Raw genomic sequence first — 18,229 nt, forward strand, 5'->3', positions numbered from 1 at the left:
TTACCTACACACACACACATACCTTTTTCGCACTATTCGTTAGAGCCTGTAAGTAAGCATTTCATTGTAAGGTCTACCAACACCTGTTGTATTCAGAGCACGTGACAAATAATCTTTGATTTGATTTGAAATGGCTGTCTAGTAATGATCAACAACCAACTTGACAGAATAATGTTCAAATATTGTACAACCCAGATGTGCAAAGCTCTTAGAGACTTACCCAGAAAGACTCACAGCTGTAATCACTGCCAAAGGTGATTTGAGCATGTATTGACTCAGGAGTGTGAATACTTATGGAAATGAGATATTTCTGTATTTCATTTTCAATAAATTTCAAAACATTTCTTAAAACATGTTTTTACCTTGTCATTATGTGGTATTGTGTGTAGATGTCTGAGATAAAATCAAATCTATTTAATCTATTTTGAACTCAACACAAAATGTGGAAAAAGTCAAGGGGTATGAATACTTTCTGAAGGCACTGTAGATCCAATTCCCACAGCCTGGAATTAGACCTCCTCATCCTCCACTGACTGTCCTGACCTCAACTTCATGATCACCTGCCAGAAATAAAGAAAGAAAGGAGTAACCGAGAGAGAAGGGTCATGAGTGGGGCTTGTACTCCGTACATTAGTTTTGACAGAGAATTCCTCATTGTCAGATTAAAACTGGTGTGTGTATGTGTGTGTGTGCATGCGTGATGGTGTAGTGGACATGAGTCGGCCATGGTTGCTCATGGTCACAAAATCCGTGTCGGCCCTTGGGCCAAGAGGGAATTTCCTCTTGGTCTAATGGTCGACTTTGGCTTCCCCCTCATTAGACCCAGGATCATATCCCATGTGTTACAATGGCATGCCTCAGGTTCCTCAGTTTGCCAATGTATTGCTCTGTATGATAGTCGTCTTGGGCCATTAGTCAATTTATATCCCAGACATCACATCCTCAAGAAGAGGAGTTTTATCTACATTCTGCAAAAAAGGCAGGGTAGTGTGAAGAAAATTAACCTTACCTCTTTGAGCTGGGCTATCTCTTTACTCTCCAGGTTTCTTTGTGCAATGTTGGTTATGGTCTTCACTCGAGTGGCATAACTAGAGGATAAATAATATGAAACGGAGAGATGGTATGTGTTACAGAGATGGTATGTGTTACAGAGATGGTATGTGTTACAGAGATGGTATGTGTTACAGAGATGGTATGTGTTGCAGAGATGGTATGTGTTACAGAGATGGTATGTGTTACAGAGATGGTACGTGTTAAATTATGCTACGATATACATACATGTTACAGAGATGGTGTGTGTTAAAATATGGTACGATTTACATACGTGTTACAGAGATGGCACGTTTCACATACATGGTACGTTACACACAAACAAGAACAACCCAAGCAAGGGCAACTGAAATGGCACAAGGGTGCAATTTTGGAGGGTGCATCTTGGGGGCTTAGTACTACAGTTTTAACCATTTCCTGGAGCTCCAGCCTGGTAAGGATGTAGGGATGTGATTTCAGCATTTCTTTTTACTATAGGCATGGGTCAATTGGACATGAGTTTCTCTTCTTATAGCAGAGTTTGTTAGAAGTGTTTGTCGGTGGGGGGCCGGGTGTTTAGGTGTTTGAGTTGTGTGTTTTATGGGGTACGTTTGATGAGAAAACTCTCTCACATAAGAGAGGTGAGCGTCTCGTCCAGGTTGCAGTCAGAAGGCGAGACGTTAACGACCATGAGCGTCTTGGCATTGCCGCCCAGCGAGTCCTGCATGATCTGGGTGAGCTTGCTGTTCCTGTAGGGGATATGTGGCAAGTCCGAGGACAGGGCAGAGATCACATCTCCCAGAGCACTCAGAGACTTGTTAATGGAGTTAGCCTCCTATAGAAAGAGGAGGAAGGGAGAGAGAAAGAGACAGAGAGGCTTGGTTATTGTTGTTACTGTTGTCCCGTTGACAATTTTGATTCTTATTATTTTCATATTGTAAATATCCAAAGTAAGTTATGGCAATATGTACATTGTTACGTCATGCCAGTAAAGCAAATTGAATTGACAGAGAGAGAGAGAAACAGCGAGAGATAGAACGAGAGGGAGGATTATTCAACAATGATATCCCATGGGAAAAAATGCAAACTGTTAGTTGTAAAACAGCCCGCCCACATAAATGACTGTAATATAAAAAGCTTTATGCCTGAATTCTAACAGGGTAACCTAATAACCTTGAGCTGGTCGTCTTTTGCCCCAGTCTTGGCTGCTCTCTCGCTCCCTGCCAGATCCACCAGACTCAACTTCCCAAAGCTCACACTCCCATTGGTCAGATTCCTGCTCTCCACCATGATCCCAATGATCAGGTGGGAACGAGAGCTCTCCACGTTCATCTCTGCATCAACCACACAGAGGAAAAGAAGTAAGCTTTTTAAATCAACACCTAAAATGTCTGTATATAGATGTATTTCCTGTTTACTTTATTCCTATTTTCTGATTGTATCATATTTTGTCAGAGAAAACAGCATTATGACATGAGGTAGAATTGTGAAGTACGGTATCATGGTTGTCACGTTAACCCCTGAAGTAAATGAAAGAGCCCAGTTCTGAACCCAGTTCTGTAATGATGTACCTACCATCCACTCAATCTGATTGTGACTAAACCAATAAATCAAAACCATTTAACAGGGTGCTTTTGAAATGGGGAGCGGGCGTTTGGGCATACTGGTGGCTGCGTTATGGCGGTTGGCACAAGCCTGCTGAAACATGGCGAAGAGCTCCCCGGCGCTGGAGGCCTCCTTTGTCTCTGCTCCCTGGGCAAACACAAGCCCCTTTCTGTTCCTTTTAATCTCCACCCGCCTGCTCTGGGCCTCGGCCCCGCTCACAAAGAGGTCCTGGAGCCGGTCATTATACAGTTCCAACATGTAGACCGAGACCTAGGAAGAGAGTAACACAGAGAAGAGATGAGAGGAAAGGAGAGATGAGAGGAGCAAAAAGGACAGGATGGAGGAGAGGAGAGTCATTTTATGTTTACTGTAAAGTATATTTGCTTCTTGTTGCTGATACAGTGAGGGGAAAAAAGTATTTGATCCCCTGCTGATTTTGTACGTTTGCCCACTGACAAAGAAATGATCAGTCTATAATTTTAATGGTAGGTTTATTTGAACAGTGAGAGACAGAATAACAACAAAAAAATCCTGAAAAATGCTTATGATTTGCATTTTAATGAGGGAAATAAGTATCTTAAAGGTAGTGCTCCTAATCTATGTTTGTTACCTGTATAAAGGACACCTGTCCACAGTAGCAATCAATCAATCAGATTCCACACTCCAATCCACCATGGCCAAGACCAAAGAGCTCTCCAAGGATGTCAGGGACAAGATTGCAGACCTACACAAGGCTGGAATGGGCTACAAGACCATCGCCAAGCAGCTTGGTGAGAAGGTGACAACAGTTGGTGCGATTATTCGCAAATGGAAGAAACACAAAAGAACTGTCAATCTCCCTCAGCCTGGGGCTCCATGCAAGATCTCACCTCTTGGAGTTGCAATGATCATGAGAACGGTGAGGAATCAGCCCCGAACTACATGGGAGGATCTTGTCAATGATCTCAAGGCAGCTGGGATCATAGTCACCAAGAAAACAATTGGTAACACACTACGCCGTGATGGACTGAAATCCTGCAATGCCCGTAAGGTCCTCCTGCTCAAGAAAGCACATATACATGCCCGTCTGAAGTTTGCCAATGAACATCTGAATGATTCAGAGGACAACTGGGTGAAAGTGTTGTCGTCAGATGAGACCAAAATGGAGCTCTTTGGCATCAACTCAACTCGCCGTGTTTGGAGGAGGAGGAATGCTGCTTATGACCCCAAGAATACCATCCCCACCGTCAAACATGGAGGTGGAAACATTATGCTTTGGGGGTGTTTTTCTGTTAAGGGGACAGGACAACTTCACCGCATCAAAGGGACGATGGACAGGGCCATGTACCGTCAAATCTTGGGTGAGAACCTCCTTCCCTCAGCCAGTGCATTGAAAATGGGTCATGGATGGGTATTCCAGCATGACAATGACCCAAAACACATGGCCAAGGCAACAAAGGAGTGGCTCAAGAAGAAGCACATTAAGGTCCTGGAGTGGCCTAGCCAGTCTCCAGACCTTAATCCCATAGAAAATCTGTGGAGGGAGCTGAAAGTTCGAGTTGCCAAACGTCAGTCTCGAAAACCTTCATGACTTGGAGAGGATCTGCAAAGAGGAGTGGGACAAAATCCCTCCTGAGATGTGTGCAAACCTGGTGGCCAACTACAAGAAACGTCTGACCTCTGTGATTGCCAACATGGGTTTTGCCACCAAGTACTCATGTTTTGCAGAGGGGTCAAATACTTATTTCCCTCATTAAAATGCATATCAATTTATAACATTTTTGACATGTGTTTTTCAGGATTTTTTTGTTGTTATTCTGTCTCTCATTGTTCAAATAAACCTACCATTAAAATTATACACGGATCATTTCTTTGTCAGTGGGCAAATGTACAAAATTAGCTGGGGATCAAATACTTTTCCCCCTCACTGTATACAATAGAAAATTGTTTCTCATCGCTCAGAAAGTCTTCGCATCCCTCACCTTGAAGTCAAACTTGGTGGCATTCTCCTGGAGGATGTCAAATACGGCATTGAACGCTCTAGGCATGATGCCTGGGCTTCTCTGGTCTCTGTCACCCACCATGGTGAAGGTCTTTCCGGAGCCTGTCTGACCGTACGCGAAGATACACACGTTGAAGCCGTCGATGGCTGACTGGATCAGCCTGGAAAAGAGACTGGTTCAAACAGGGATTCTGAAAGACACTGTGAGGTCAGAAATGTTTTTACAGGAACCTGAGGCATGTCATTGTAACACATGGGATATGATCCTGGGTCTAACGAGGGTGAAACCAACGTCTTAACCATTTAAAAAATATATTTTTTATTTTTTTTATTTTTTATTACAAATTACACAAGGAAGGGGTAACATTAAAGAATTAGAACATGAAGGACAAACAATACAGCATCAAGACACTAAAGAGCAAAAAGGAAAAGACAAAAGAAAACAGCAAACAACAATGCAATTTTATATAAATACATTTAAAACAAAGGACATCAAGGACAACTGAAATCATAACAGCAATGCCAACTGTATATGTTTGTGTGTGTTCTTGTATGTGTTTATCTGAATGAAAGTGTGTGTATATGCATGTGTCCAAACACCTGCACGGCATCAACCTCAGGCAAACCGGCGTTAGTTGTAAAAACACTGCCAGTTAGTGTCATTCAAATGTACTTTTATTATGTTTTATTTTGACTTTTTTTCCTTTTATCTTTTGACCATCATTCTCTCTCTCACACAGCAACTCCACACCCGCTTGTCTCCAATTCCACATACCAACCCTCAGCTTCCCTCAGCCCATCCCATCTATCTCTGCTGGCCACCCACTTCCTGTTTCTACGCAATGCATATCTTTCACTATGCTATGATGTTTAACATACAATTTGAATCTATCTAATCGAATAGAATCTACAGATTGCGTGTTGAAGATAAATACTTTTACTAAGAGTATTACTACAGTGCCTTGCGAAAGTATTCGGCCCCCTTGAACTTTGCGACCTTTTGCCACATTTCAGGCTTCAAACATAAAGATATAAAATTGTATTTTTTTGTGAAGAATCAACAATAAGTGGGACACAATCATGAAGTGGAACGACATTTATTGGATATTTCAAACGTTTTTAAGAAATCAAAAACTGAAAAATTGGGCGTGCAAAATTATTCAGCCCCCTTAAGTTAATACTTTGTAGCGCCACCTTTTGCTGCGATTACAGCTGTAAGTCGCTTGGGGTATGTCTCTATCAGTTTTGCACATCGAGAGACTGAAATTTTTTCGCATTCCTCCTTGCAAAACAGCTCGAGCTCAGTGAGGTTGGATGGAGAGCATTTGTGAACAGCAGTTTTCAGTTCTTTCCACAGATTCTCGATTGGATTCAGGTCTGGACTTTGATTTGGCCATTCTAACACCTGGATATGTTTATTTTTGAACCATTCCATTGTAGATTTTGCTTTATGTTTTGGATCATTGTCTTGTTGGAAGACAAATCTCTGTCCCAGTCTCAGGTCTTTTGCAGACTCCATCAGGTTTTCTATCCCTGTCCCTTTTCTTCCCTGTCCCTGCTGAAGAAAAGCAGGCCCAAACCATGATGCTGCCACCACCATGTTTGACAGTGGGTATGATGTGTTGTGGTTGATGAGCTGTGTTGCTTTTACGCCAAACATAACGTTTTGCATTGTTGCCAAAAAGTTCAATTTTGGTTTCATCTGACCAGAGCACCTTCTTTCACATGTTTGGTGTGTCTCCCAGGTGGCTTGTGGCAAACTTTAAACAACACTTTTTATGGATATCTTTAAGAAATGGCTTTCCTCTTGCCACTCTTCCATAAAGGCCAGATTTGTGCAATATACGACTGATTGTTGTCCTATGGACAGAGTCCCCCACCTCAGCTGTAGATCGCTCCAGTTCATCCAGAGTGATCATGGGCCTCTTGGCTGCATCTCTGATCAGTCTTCTCTTTGAATGAGCTGAAAGTTTAGAGGGACGGCCAGGTCTTGGTAGATTTGCAGTGGTCTGATACTCCTTCCATTTCAATATTATTGCTTGCACAGTGCTCCTTGGGATGTTTAAAGCTTGGGAAATCTTTTTGTATCCAAATCCGGCTTTAAACTTCTTCACAACAGTATCTCGGACCTGCCTGGTGTGTTCCTTGTTCTTCATGATGGTCTTTGCGCTTTAAACGGACCTCTGAGACTATCACAGTGCAGGTGTATTTATACGGAGACTTGATTACACACAGGTGGATTGTATTTATCATCATTAGTCATTTAGGTCAACATTGGATCATTCAGAGATCCTCACTGAACTTCTGGAGAGAGTTTGCTGCACTGAAAGTAAAGGGGCTGAATAATTTTGCACGCCCAATTTTTCAGTTTTTGATTTGTTAAAAAAGTTTGAAATATCCAATAAATGTCTTTCCACTTCATGATTATGTCCCACTAGTTGTTGATTCTTCACAAAAAAATACAGTTTTATATTTTTATGTTTGAAGCCTGAAATGTGGCAAAAGGTCGCAAAGTTCAAGGGGGCCGAATACTTTCGCAAGGCACTGTATATTAGTAATTGACTGACCCGGGCTCTCCAGATCTCCTAACAGTACTATTTCTAGGGTCAATTTTAGATCAATGCTATGCATTTTCAGCCATTCCTGAACCTGAGACCAGAAACAGGCTTCCTGAGGGCAATACCAAAATAAATGGTCTATTGATTCTGTATCCTCACAACAAAATCTGCAGAGTTTAGATTATTTTATACCCCAAATATTCAAAATTTTGTTGGTGGCAAAAATGATATATAATAATTTTAGCTGAAAAGCACGAAGTCTTGAATCTTGCGTTGTTTTATATATCAACTCATACACCCTGTACCATCCAATCGGTAAATCAAAAATCTCTTCCCAACTATTTTGCAATCTCTATGGCACAGTTGTCAACATCCTGGTCCTCAAATGAAACTGGTATACTTTCCTATTTATGCTATGTTTATTCCTCCGCCAGTTTTGATCCTTTATATTGGGCAGACAGACCAGTTAACCTACCTCCTCCCGCTGCCACCCGCCTCCTCCATTTTTGGGACAATGCTGTAATCAATTGGTTGTACACTTGGATTGAGCAGACCTTCCCGTACAAGTTATGTCCTTCAACTCCATGAAGGACATAACTCTACCATTACAATTTACAAAATAATTTAAGAACAAAATACCCTTTTCAAACATCTTTCCCATAAATACAGGTATTTTATCATCCAGCACATTTCAGTTCAGCCATAATATTTGTTCTATATTTTCAGGGGGATGAATTTGAAATTGTAGCCAGCTCTGCAATGCTTGCTTGAAAAAGACAGATACTTTGAAAAAAGTATAATTTTCAATTAATCGAAAATGAGACATGGCAATCTACATAAAGGCAAAAAGGCAATTTTGAAACAATGGATGAGCTTTTCTTATTAATCTACTTGAGAACCATTTAGGGTTCAAATAAAACTTTTGAATGAGTGAAGCTTTTAGAGAGAGGTTTAGTGCTTTTATATTTAATAATATCAACCCACCCAATTCATATTCATTATATAGATAGGCTCGTTTTATTTTGTCTGGTTTAGCGTCCCAGATAAAACAAAATATTTTTTGCTCATGTGACTTGAAAAACTAATTATCAGGAGTAGGCAGCGCCATAAGTGAGTAAACTGAGATATGACTAAGGAGTTAATCAGGGCATTTTTTCCATAAATAGACAGGTATTTACCTCTCCTTGGTTGCAGGATCTTGTCTATCTTTACAAGTTTTCTATTGAAATTCATTGTGGAGAGCTTATTTATATATTTTGTGATATGAACTCAGTGTGTCTACTTCACCATTTCACCTTTATTTAACCAGGTAGGCTAGTTGAGAACAAGTTCTCATTTGCAACTGCGACCTGGCCAAGATAAAGCATAGCAGTGTGAACAGACAACACAGAGTTACACATGGAGTAAACAATTAACAAGTCAATAATACAGTAGAAAAAAAGGGGAGTCTATATACATTGTGTGCAAAAGGCATGAGGAGGTAGGTGAATAATTACAATTTTGCAGATTAACACGGGGATGATAAATGATCAGATGGTCATGTGCAGGTAGAGATATTGGTGTGCAAAAGAGCAGAAAAGTAAATAAATAAAAACAGTATGGGGATGAGGTAGGTGAAAATGGGTGGGCTATTTACCAATAGACTATGTACAGCTGCAGCGATCGGTTAGCTGCTCAGATAGCAGATGTTTGAAGTTGGTGAGGGAGATAAAAGTCTCCAACTTCAGGGATTTTTGCAATTCGTTCCAGTCACAGGCAGCAGAGTATTGGAACGAAAGGCGGCCAAATGAGGTGTTGGCTTTAGGGATGATCAGTGAGATACACCTGCTAGAGCGCGTGCTACGGATGGGTGTTGCCATCGTGACCAGTGAGCTGAGATAAGGCGGAGCTTTACCTAGCATGGACTTGTAGATGACCTGGAGCCAGAGGGTCTGGCGACGAATATGTAGCGAGGGCCAGCCGACTAGAGCATACAAGTCGCAGTGGTGGGTGGTATAAGGTGCTTTAGTAACAAAACGGACGGCACTGTGATAAACTGCATCCAGTTTGCTGAGTAGAGTGTTGGAAGCAAATTTTGTAGATGACATCGCCGAAATCGAGGATCGGTAGGATAGTCAGTTTTACTAGGGTAAGTTTGGCGGCGTGAGTGAAGGAGGCTTTGTTGCGGAATAGAAAGCCGACTCTTGATTTGATTTTCGATTGGAGATGTTTGATATGAGTCTGGAAGGAGAGTTTACAGTCTAGTCAGACACCTAGGTACTTATAGATGTCCACATATTCAAGGTCGGAACCATCCAGGGTGGTGATGCTAGTCGGGCATGCGGGTGCAGGCAGCGATCGGTTGAAAAGCATGCATTTGGTTTTACTAGCGTTTAAGAGCAGTTGGAGGCCACGGAAGGAGTGTTGTATGGCATTGAAGCTCAATTGGAGGTTAGATAGCACAGTGTCCAAGGACGGGCCGGAAGTATATAGAATGGTGTCGTCTGCGTAGAGGTGGATCAGGGAATCGCCCGCAGCAAGAGCAACATCATTGATATATACAGAGAAAAGAGTCGGCCTGAGAATTGAACCCTGTGGCACCCCCATAGAGACTGCCAGAGGACCGGACAGCATGCCCTCCGATTTGACACACTGAACTCTGTCTGCAAAGTAATTGGTGAACCAGGCAAGGCAGTCATCCGAAAAACCGAGGCTACTGAGTCAGCCAATAAGAATATGGTGATTGACAGAGTCGAAAGCCTTGGTAAGGTCGATGAAGACGGCTGCACAGTACTGTCTTTTATCGATGGCGGTTATGATATCGTTTAGTACCTTGAGTGTGGCTGAGGTGCACCCGTGACCGGCTCGGAAACCAGATTGCACAGCGGAGAAGGTATGCGAAATGGTCAGTGACCGGTTTGTTGACTTGGCTTTCGAAGACCTTAGATAGGCAGGGCAGGATGGATATAGGTCTGTAACAGTTTGGGTCCAGGGTGTCTCCCCCTTTGAAGAGGGGGATGACTGCGGCAGCTTTCCAATCCTTGGGGATCTCAGACGATATGAAAGAGAGGTTGAACAGGCTGGTAATAGGGGTTGCGACAATGGCGGCGGATAGTTTCAGAAATAGAGGGTCCAGATTGTCAAGCCCAGCTGATTTGTACGGGTCCAGGTTTTGCAGCTCTTTCAGAACATCTGCTATCTGGATTTGGGTAAAGGAGAACCTGGAGAGGCTTGGGTGAGGAGCTGCGGGGGGGGGGAGAGGAGTAGCCAGGCGGAAGGCATGGCCAGCCGTTGAGAAATGCTTGTTGAAGTTTTTGATAATCATGGATTTATCGGTGGTGTCCGTGTTACCTAGCCTCAGTGCAGTGGGCAGCTGCGAGGAGGTGCTCTTGTTCTCCATGGACTTCACAGTGTCCCAGAACTTTTTGGAGTTGGAGCTACAGGGTGCAAACTTCTGCCTGAAGAAGCTGGCCTTAGCTTTCCTGACTGACTGCGTGTATTGGTTCCTGACTTCCCTGAACAGTTGCATATCGCGGGGACTATTCGATGCTATTGCAGTCCGCCACAGGATGTTTTTGTGCTGGTCGAGGGCAGTCAGGTCTGGAGTGAACCAAGGGCTGTATCTGTTCTTAGTTCTGCATTTTTTGAACGGAGCATGTTTATCTAAAATGGTGAGGAAGTTACTTTTAAAGAATGACCAGGCATCCTCAACTGACGGGATGAGGTCAATGTCCTTCCAGGATATCCGGGCCAGGTCGATTAGAAAGGCCGGCTCACAGAAGTGTTTTAGGGAGCGTTTGACAGTGATGAGGGGTGGTCGTTTGACTGCAGCTCCGTAGCGGATACAGGCAATGAGGCAGTTATCGCTGAGACCCTGGTTGAAGACAGCAGAGGTGTATTTGGAGGGCCAGTTGGTCAGGATGACGTCTATGAGGGTGCCCTTGTTTACAGAGTTAGGGTTGTACCTGGTGGGTTCCTTGATGATTTGTGTGAGATTAAGGGCATCTAGCTTAGATTGTAGGACTGCCGGGGGTGTTAAGCATATCCCAGTTTAGGTCACCTAACAGGACAAACTCTGAAGCTAGGTGGGGGGCGATCAATTCACAAATGGTGTCCAGGGCACAGCTGGGAGCTGAGGGGGGTCGGTAGCAGGCGGCAACAGTGAGAGACTTATTTCTGGAGAAAGTAATTTTCAAAATTAGTAGTTCGAACTGTTTGGGTATGGACCTGGAAAGTATGACATTACTTTTCAGGTTATCTCTGCAGTAGACTGCAACTCCTCCCCCTTTGGCAGTTCTATCTTGACGGAAGATGTTATAGTTGGGTATGGAAATCTCTGAATTTTTGGTGGCCTTCCTGAGCCAGGATTCAGACACGGCAAGGACATCAGGGTTAGCAGAGTGTGCTAAAGCAGTGTGTAAAACAAACTTAGGGAGGAGGCTTCTGATGTTGACATGCATGAAACCAAGGCTTTTTCGATCACAGAAGTCAACAAATGAGGGTGCCTGGGGACATGCAGGGCCTGGGTTTATCTCCACATCACCCGCGGCACAGAGAAGGAGTAGTATGAGGGTGCGGCTAAAGGCTATCAAAACTGGTCGCCTAGAGCATTGGGGACAGAGAATAAGAGGAGCAGGTTTCTGGGCATGGTAGAATATATTCAGGGCATAATGCGCAGACAGGGGTATGGTGGGGTGCGGGTACAGCGGAGGTAAGCCCAGGCACTGGGTGATGATGAGAGAGGTTATATCTCTGGACATGCTGGTTGTAATGGTTGAGGTCACCGCGTGTGTGGGAGGTGGGACAAAGGAGGTATCAGGGGTATGAAGAGTGGAACTAGGGGCTCCATTGTGAACTAAAACAATGATAACTAACCTGAGCAACAGTATACAAGGCATATTGACATTTGAGAGAGACATACAGCGAGGCATACAGTAATCACAGGTGTTGAATTGGGAAAGCTAGCTAAAACAGTAGGTGAGACAACAACAGCTAATCAGCTAGCACAACAGCAGCAGGTGAAATGGCGTTGACTAGGCAACGGGGCCGACAGATAAAACATAAACAAGCAGAATGGATTACCGTGATTAATGGATTAATGGACAGTCCAGCGTGCATCAACTATGTAGCCAAGTGATCAGTGTCCAGGGGGCAGCGGTGGATGGGGCAGGGAAGCTGGACTGGCGAGTGTTATCCACTAGCTTCTGGAGGTTCTTGAGTGTGTTCTAAAAATTAAAAATAATAGCGATTCCGTATCACATTGGGTGAGGCAGGTTACCGGAAGGTATAAACAAATTAAAAATCGAAAGGAGATAGAAAGTAAATATGGGTCCAGTGACTGTTTGGGATGCGGCGATTCAGACGGTTAGCAGGCCTGTGCTAACAAGCTAACAGTTAGTAGGCCGGGGCTAAACAAGGTAGCAGTTAGCGGACCGGGGCTAAACAAGCTAGCAGTTAGCAGGCCGAAATAGCAGGCAGGGAGATAGCAAGGGCTAGAGAGTTAGCCTTTGGGGGACGTCGCGATGTGGTGAGTCTGTTTATTCCTCTTCAAGCGGTGACATCGATAGACCGGTCGTGGGTCTGGGTATTGTAGCCCAGGAGTATGCTACGGTGGTAGCACAGGGGCTCTGCCGGGCTAGCTTCAAGCTAAGTGGGTGGAAACGCTAGCCAGGAGTAAACATCCGGGGTTGCGGTTTAGCTAGATAGCTAGATGTGAAGATCCAGCTGAAAAATGTTCCGTTTGCGGTGGGAATCCGGGGATAAAAAATGAATAGGTCCGTTATGCTCTGGTTAGAGTCGCATTGTTCGAACTGGCTAGAGCTTTCCGAGCTAAAGGTTAGCTGATGACCGGTTAGCTGAAGACCGCTAGCATAGCTGGTAGTTAGCTGGCTAGCTTCAGTTGAGGGGTTCCGAAGTAAATATAAATACTTTAGAAAAAATAGCTACATTGGGTGAGGCGGGTTGCAGGAGAGTATTTGGAAGCTGAGGTTTAGCAAAATGTTTTAAAAGATATGCGAAAAAATATGTAAAACGGGAAAAAAAACGATATAAACGATATATACACGGGACACGACACGACAGGACGTCTTACTGCTACACCATCTTGGTTCCATCAGCCCATTTTATAGGTATGCTGCAGGGTAATGTAAAAGTTGTATTTTTTAAGGATCCAATATGTAATATTGTACACTTATCATAATTAGGTTTTTATCCAGAGAATACAGAAAAGTTAATGAGACATTGCAGGGATCTAGCTTGCGGACTTAACATAAAACTTGAGTTATTGGCATACATGGACACCTTTGTTTTTAAGCCTTGGATTTCCAATCCTCTAATGTTGTTATTGGATCTGATTTTAATAGCTAGCATTTCGATGGCCATAAAGAATAGATATGGTGACAGTGGACACCCTTGTTTAACTCCTCTTGACAATTCAAAACTCTCTGAGAAGTAACAGTTATTTACTATTTTACACCTGGGGTTGCTATACATTATTTGTACCCATTTTAAAAGAGAATTACCGAAATTGAAAAGAAAAAAATACGTCTTGACCATTAGACCAAGAGGAAATTCCCTCTTGGCCCAAGGGCCGACACAGATTTTGAAGTCACAGAAGGAGCTACCCATCACGTGACCAAGAGCAACCATCGCCGACTCATGTCCACTACACCATCATGCATGCACACACGCATACACACACCAGTTTTAATCTGATAATGAGGAATTCTCTATCAAAACAAATGTACAGAGTACAAGCCCCACTCATGACCCTTCTCTCTCGTTTACTCCTTTCTTTCTTCTAGCAGGTGATCATGAAGTTGAGGTCAGGACAGTCAGTGGAGGATGAGGAGGTCTAATTCCAGGCTGTGGGAATTGGATCTACAGTGCCTTCAGAAAGTATTCATACCCCTTGACTTTTTCCACATTTTGTTAAGTTACAACCTTATTATAAAATGGATTAAATAAACTAAATTCCTCATCAATCTACACACAATGTCATAATGACGAGGCAAAAACTGGATTGTAGACATTTTTGCAAATGTATATATATATATATATATATATATATTTTAAACAACAGAAATACCTTATTTGCATAAGTATTCAGATCCTTTGCTATGAGACTTGAAATTGAGCTCATGTTCATCCTGTTTCCATTGATCATGGAAAAAAAAGTTATACTGTTACATTGGTGCCGTGACCCAGATCACTGGTTGCTGTGGAAAAGGAGGAGGTCAATAGGGGGGTGAGTGTAACGGATGTGAAATGGCTAGCTGGTTAGCGGTTCAATTGGTGACGTCACTTGCTCTGAGACCTTGAAGTAGTGGGTCCCCTTGCTCTGCAAGGGCCGCAGCCTTTGTGGAGCGATGGGTAACGATTCTTTGGGGGTGACTGTTGACGTGTGCATAAGGTCCCTGGTTCGAGCCCGTGTATGGGCAAGGGGACGGACCAAAGTTATACTGTTACACAGGCCCCGCTAAAAAACATCCCTGCTGCATGATGCTGCCACCACCATGCTTCACCGTAGAGATGGTGCCAGGTTTCCTCCAGACGTGATGCTTGGAATTCAGGCCAAAGAGTTCAATCTTGGTTTCATCAGACCAGAGAATCTTGTTTCTCATGATCAGAGAATCTTTAGGTGCCTTTTGGCAAAATCCAAGTGGGCTGTCATGTGCCTTTTACTGAGGAATAGCTTCCGTCTGGCCACTCTACCTACCATAAACCCCTGATTGGTGGAGTGCTGCAGAGATGGTTGTCCTTTTGGAAGGTTATCCCATCTCTGCAGAGGAACTCTAGAGCTGTGTCAGAGTGACCATCGAGATCTTGGTCACCTCCCTGACCAAGGCCCTTCTCCCCGATTTCTCAGTTTGGCCGGGCGGCCAGCTCTAGGAAAAGTCTTGGTGGTTCAAAACTTCTTCCATTTAAGAATGATGGAGGCCACTGTGTTCTTGGGGACCTTCAATGCTACAGAAATCTTTTGATATCCTTCCCAGAACTGTGCCCCAACACAATCCAGATCTACGACCTCATAGCTTGGTTTTTGTTCTGACATGCTCTGTCAACTGTGGGACTTTATATAGACAGGTTGCCTTTCCAAATCATGTCCAATCAATTGAATTTACCACAGGTGGACTCCAATCAAGTTGTAGAAACATCTCAAGGATGGTCAATGGAAACAGGATGCACCTGAGCTCAATTTCAAGTCTCATAGCAAAGGGTCTGAATACTTATGTAAATAAGTATTATGTAAATAAATATTTTACTCATGTAAATAAAATAAAAAAATACATACATTCGCAAAACTTTCTAAAGACCTGTTTTCACTTTGTCATTATGGTTATTGTGTGCAGATTGATGAGGATTTTTTTATTTAATCCATTTTCGAATAAGGCTGTAATGTACCAAAATGTGGAAAAAGGGAGGGGTCTTAATACTGCACTGTATAGTATTAATTTGTGTATATCTGTGTTTATATTATCCATGAGTTTCTAGTACACAGACCATATGGTTCAAGTGGAAATAACCTAATGAATGAGAAAAGCATCTAATCAACAGTGGCACTATTTTCAATTGCCTCTGCAACTCGTTCAACTATTCACCAGTTTGATGCCAAAACATTTACAATATATACATATAGATATAGTAAAATAAATGTATAAAATAATAATATAAAGGATATTTCATGCTGACACCCTCATATTAAACACCAATGGCATTCACGAAGCTAATGGTTTGTATTTAGGATAATGTTTTTCAGCTTTGTCATTCTAGCTTTTTATTTTAAAACATATTTTATAATTATTTCATATATTTTACATGTGATAAGGCCAGAGAGAGGTCCAGAGATAATTACAGACACCTGTAATAATCTGAAGTACTCAAAAGGGCCACAAGTTAATTTATGATCGATTTACCCCCTATTGAACTGTACATATTAATATCTTGAAACTGTAATTGTCTAAGACATGCAAGAAAAATGAATAAATAATTGTTCACAAAAATTCTGGTAGTTTACTGCTTAACGTTGAACATTTCCAGTAATATAGCCTCCCTTTGCAACCCTAGTTTAGCTACAATGTTGCGTACAATAAGCACAAAACTCTAAATTTACAAAAGACATTTGAGTACATTTCCAGTTCCCCCACCTCCACCAAACCAGTCACACTGCTCTGTACTGTATTTCGTGACAGAGCTATTGAATCTGACATAGGGGTAATAGGGTCTAAGGATGGGCTTTGGCAGAAGTTTGGAAAGGGGAGGATACCTCCTTTCCTGTTTCCTTTGGTTCAGACATGAACATTTCGGCTTCCTAAATCAAATCAAAATGAACCATTTGAGCCAATAAAAGGATGTTAATATTGGCAGCATCACCTGTTGGTGTCTTGGAACACATCTTCCTGGGAGCTCTCGCCACTGAATACCCGGTCGAACTGGAACTCTCTCGGCCCCCTTGAGGTTTCCACGGTAACAGAGTAATCGTCCAGACGCCCCACAGCGATGGCCCCTCCCTGAGCTGCCTCAGTGCGGCTCATGGGCCGTATCCGACAGAACACCCGAATTTTACCTGCACCACACGACAAAACCACTGCAAAGGTCAAGCGACGCCACTGACCCCAAACTGTACAGTACTGAACTTGCACCTATGCTAGCTCAGCTAAAATAGTCTTGTGGCATGTAGAAGACCCGCATTCAAACCTAGTCAATTACATAGATAGATAACTACCTTTCATGTCCTCCACCATGTTGTAGTACTTCTTTCTCATAGTCCTCTCTGAAGTGTAGTTCTCTACGACCTTCCTATTCTCCTCTCTCACTTGTTTCAGCTGTCAACAGGGGATAGAAGAGACAGTACAACTGAGACTACAAACAGTAAGATAACCAAGAGTTGAGTGGATGAGAACCCCTCTGAAAACATCAACTACAAACATGGTTGTCCCGTCAAGGCCCTTAGCATTGAGAAATGCTGATTGTGCACACTGAAGGTTCTACTTCAGGTCTTAGCAAGCTAGCTATAGGCTAGTTAGTCACACCACATCCAGGTCCCTGTTTGGACATCTCACCTGGTCTTGCAGCAATAAAAGTTGCTGGCCAACGCTTTTCCCTCCCTCACCTTTCCTCAAAATCTCATCCAGCTCTGGAGTTGTGTCACAGTCTGAGAGAGTGGAGAGGAAAGCACAGTATGGGTACTGTGGTGCAGGGTTGGGGTCAAGTCGATTTTAAGAAGTCTATAGGCAGGTTTCCATTAATCCAGGTTTATTCAACAAAAGCAATGTCACCCCAAAACTCTTTGTGACGTGTAATAGAAGTGGCAAATATAGATTTAACTCTAAATGCCAACTGCCTGCTAAATCTATTTTCCAACTATAATGTTTCTTTGCAGGATTCTCATCCTGACTTTCAAGAATGGCTGAATTGCTTCGACTTGCTTTTCAGTTTGGCTGGATGCAAGTTTCACCATCCAATGACAAGTTTTGTCATGGCACAGACCGTGGAGATATGTTGGCACATAAGAATTATTAGAATATGGCATATATGAGTCAATTCCTGCATTCTATCCATGCTGGCTTTTGCGGGCTACCTGAGACATGAAACAGATAGGTGGGAGGGCATACAGGCGGTCGCCAATTATTTAATGTGCAATTTGCCTAAATATTATAAACTTGTGGGAAAATGTGGGTTTTAAGGTGTGATGTCATTACGTCCAGCTGTTTTTATTGACACAAGATAGTTAAATGGAATCGCACCATAGCAGGCAATTGTCAAATATCTTTTCTATGCAAACTTTCTAAATGTCAACAAAAAAAAATCACTGGACAAGTTAATGGAAACATAGCTACTGAGAATAAAAGTTTTTATTTTATTTATTGAGTTGGAATTTCAGATTACTTCCTGAATTGACTGACTTCTATTCAAATTGACCCCAACCCTGCTGTTGTGCATCAAACTAATGAAAGATATGCAGTTAACAGTGGGTATCATAAGTATTCCCCTCTCGTTGAGTAAAAAAAAAAGCATTATAAAGTGGGATTTATTTAATTGTTATTTTTTTGTCATTGATCTGGACCAGGTATTTCCA

General features: G+C 42.7%; 1 protein-coding gene across 1 annotated transcript; it reads right to left on the reverse strand.

Moving 5' to 3' along the window:
- Positions 1-509: 509 nt before the first annotated feature.
- Positions 510-16,895, reverse strand: LOC135513643 (uncharacterized). Its single transcript, XM_064936507.1, has 8 exons — positions 16,877-16,895; positions 16,525-16,717; positions 4,596-4,776; positions 2,694-2,904; positions 2,203-2,363; positions 1,662-1,864; positions 1,010-1,088; positions 510-560 (listed from the first exon to the last, which is right to left on the reverse strand). Exons 1-8 carry the CDS (start codon positions 16,893-16,895, stop codon positions 510-512), a joined length of 1,098 nt encoding a protein of 365 aa, XP_064792579.1.
- Positions 16,896-18,229: the final 1,334 nt, after the last annotated feature.

This window comes from Oncorhynchus masou, chromosome 25 (genome assembly GCF_036934945.1).
Source record: "Oncorhynchus masou masou isolate Uvic2021 chromosome 25, UVic_Omas_1.1, whole genome shotgun sequence".
Lineage (NCBI taxonomy): Eukaryota > Metazoa > Chordata > Actinopteri > Salmoniformes > Salmonidae > Oncorhynchus > Oncorhynchus masou.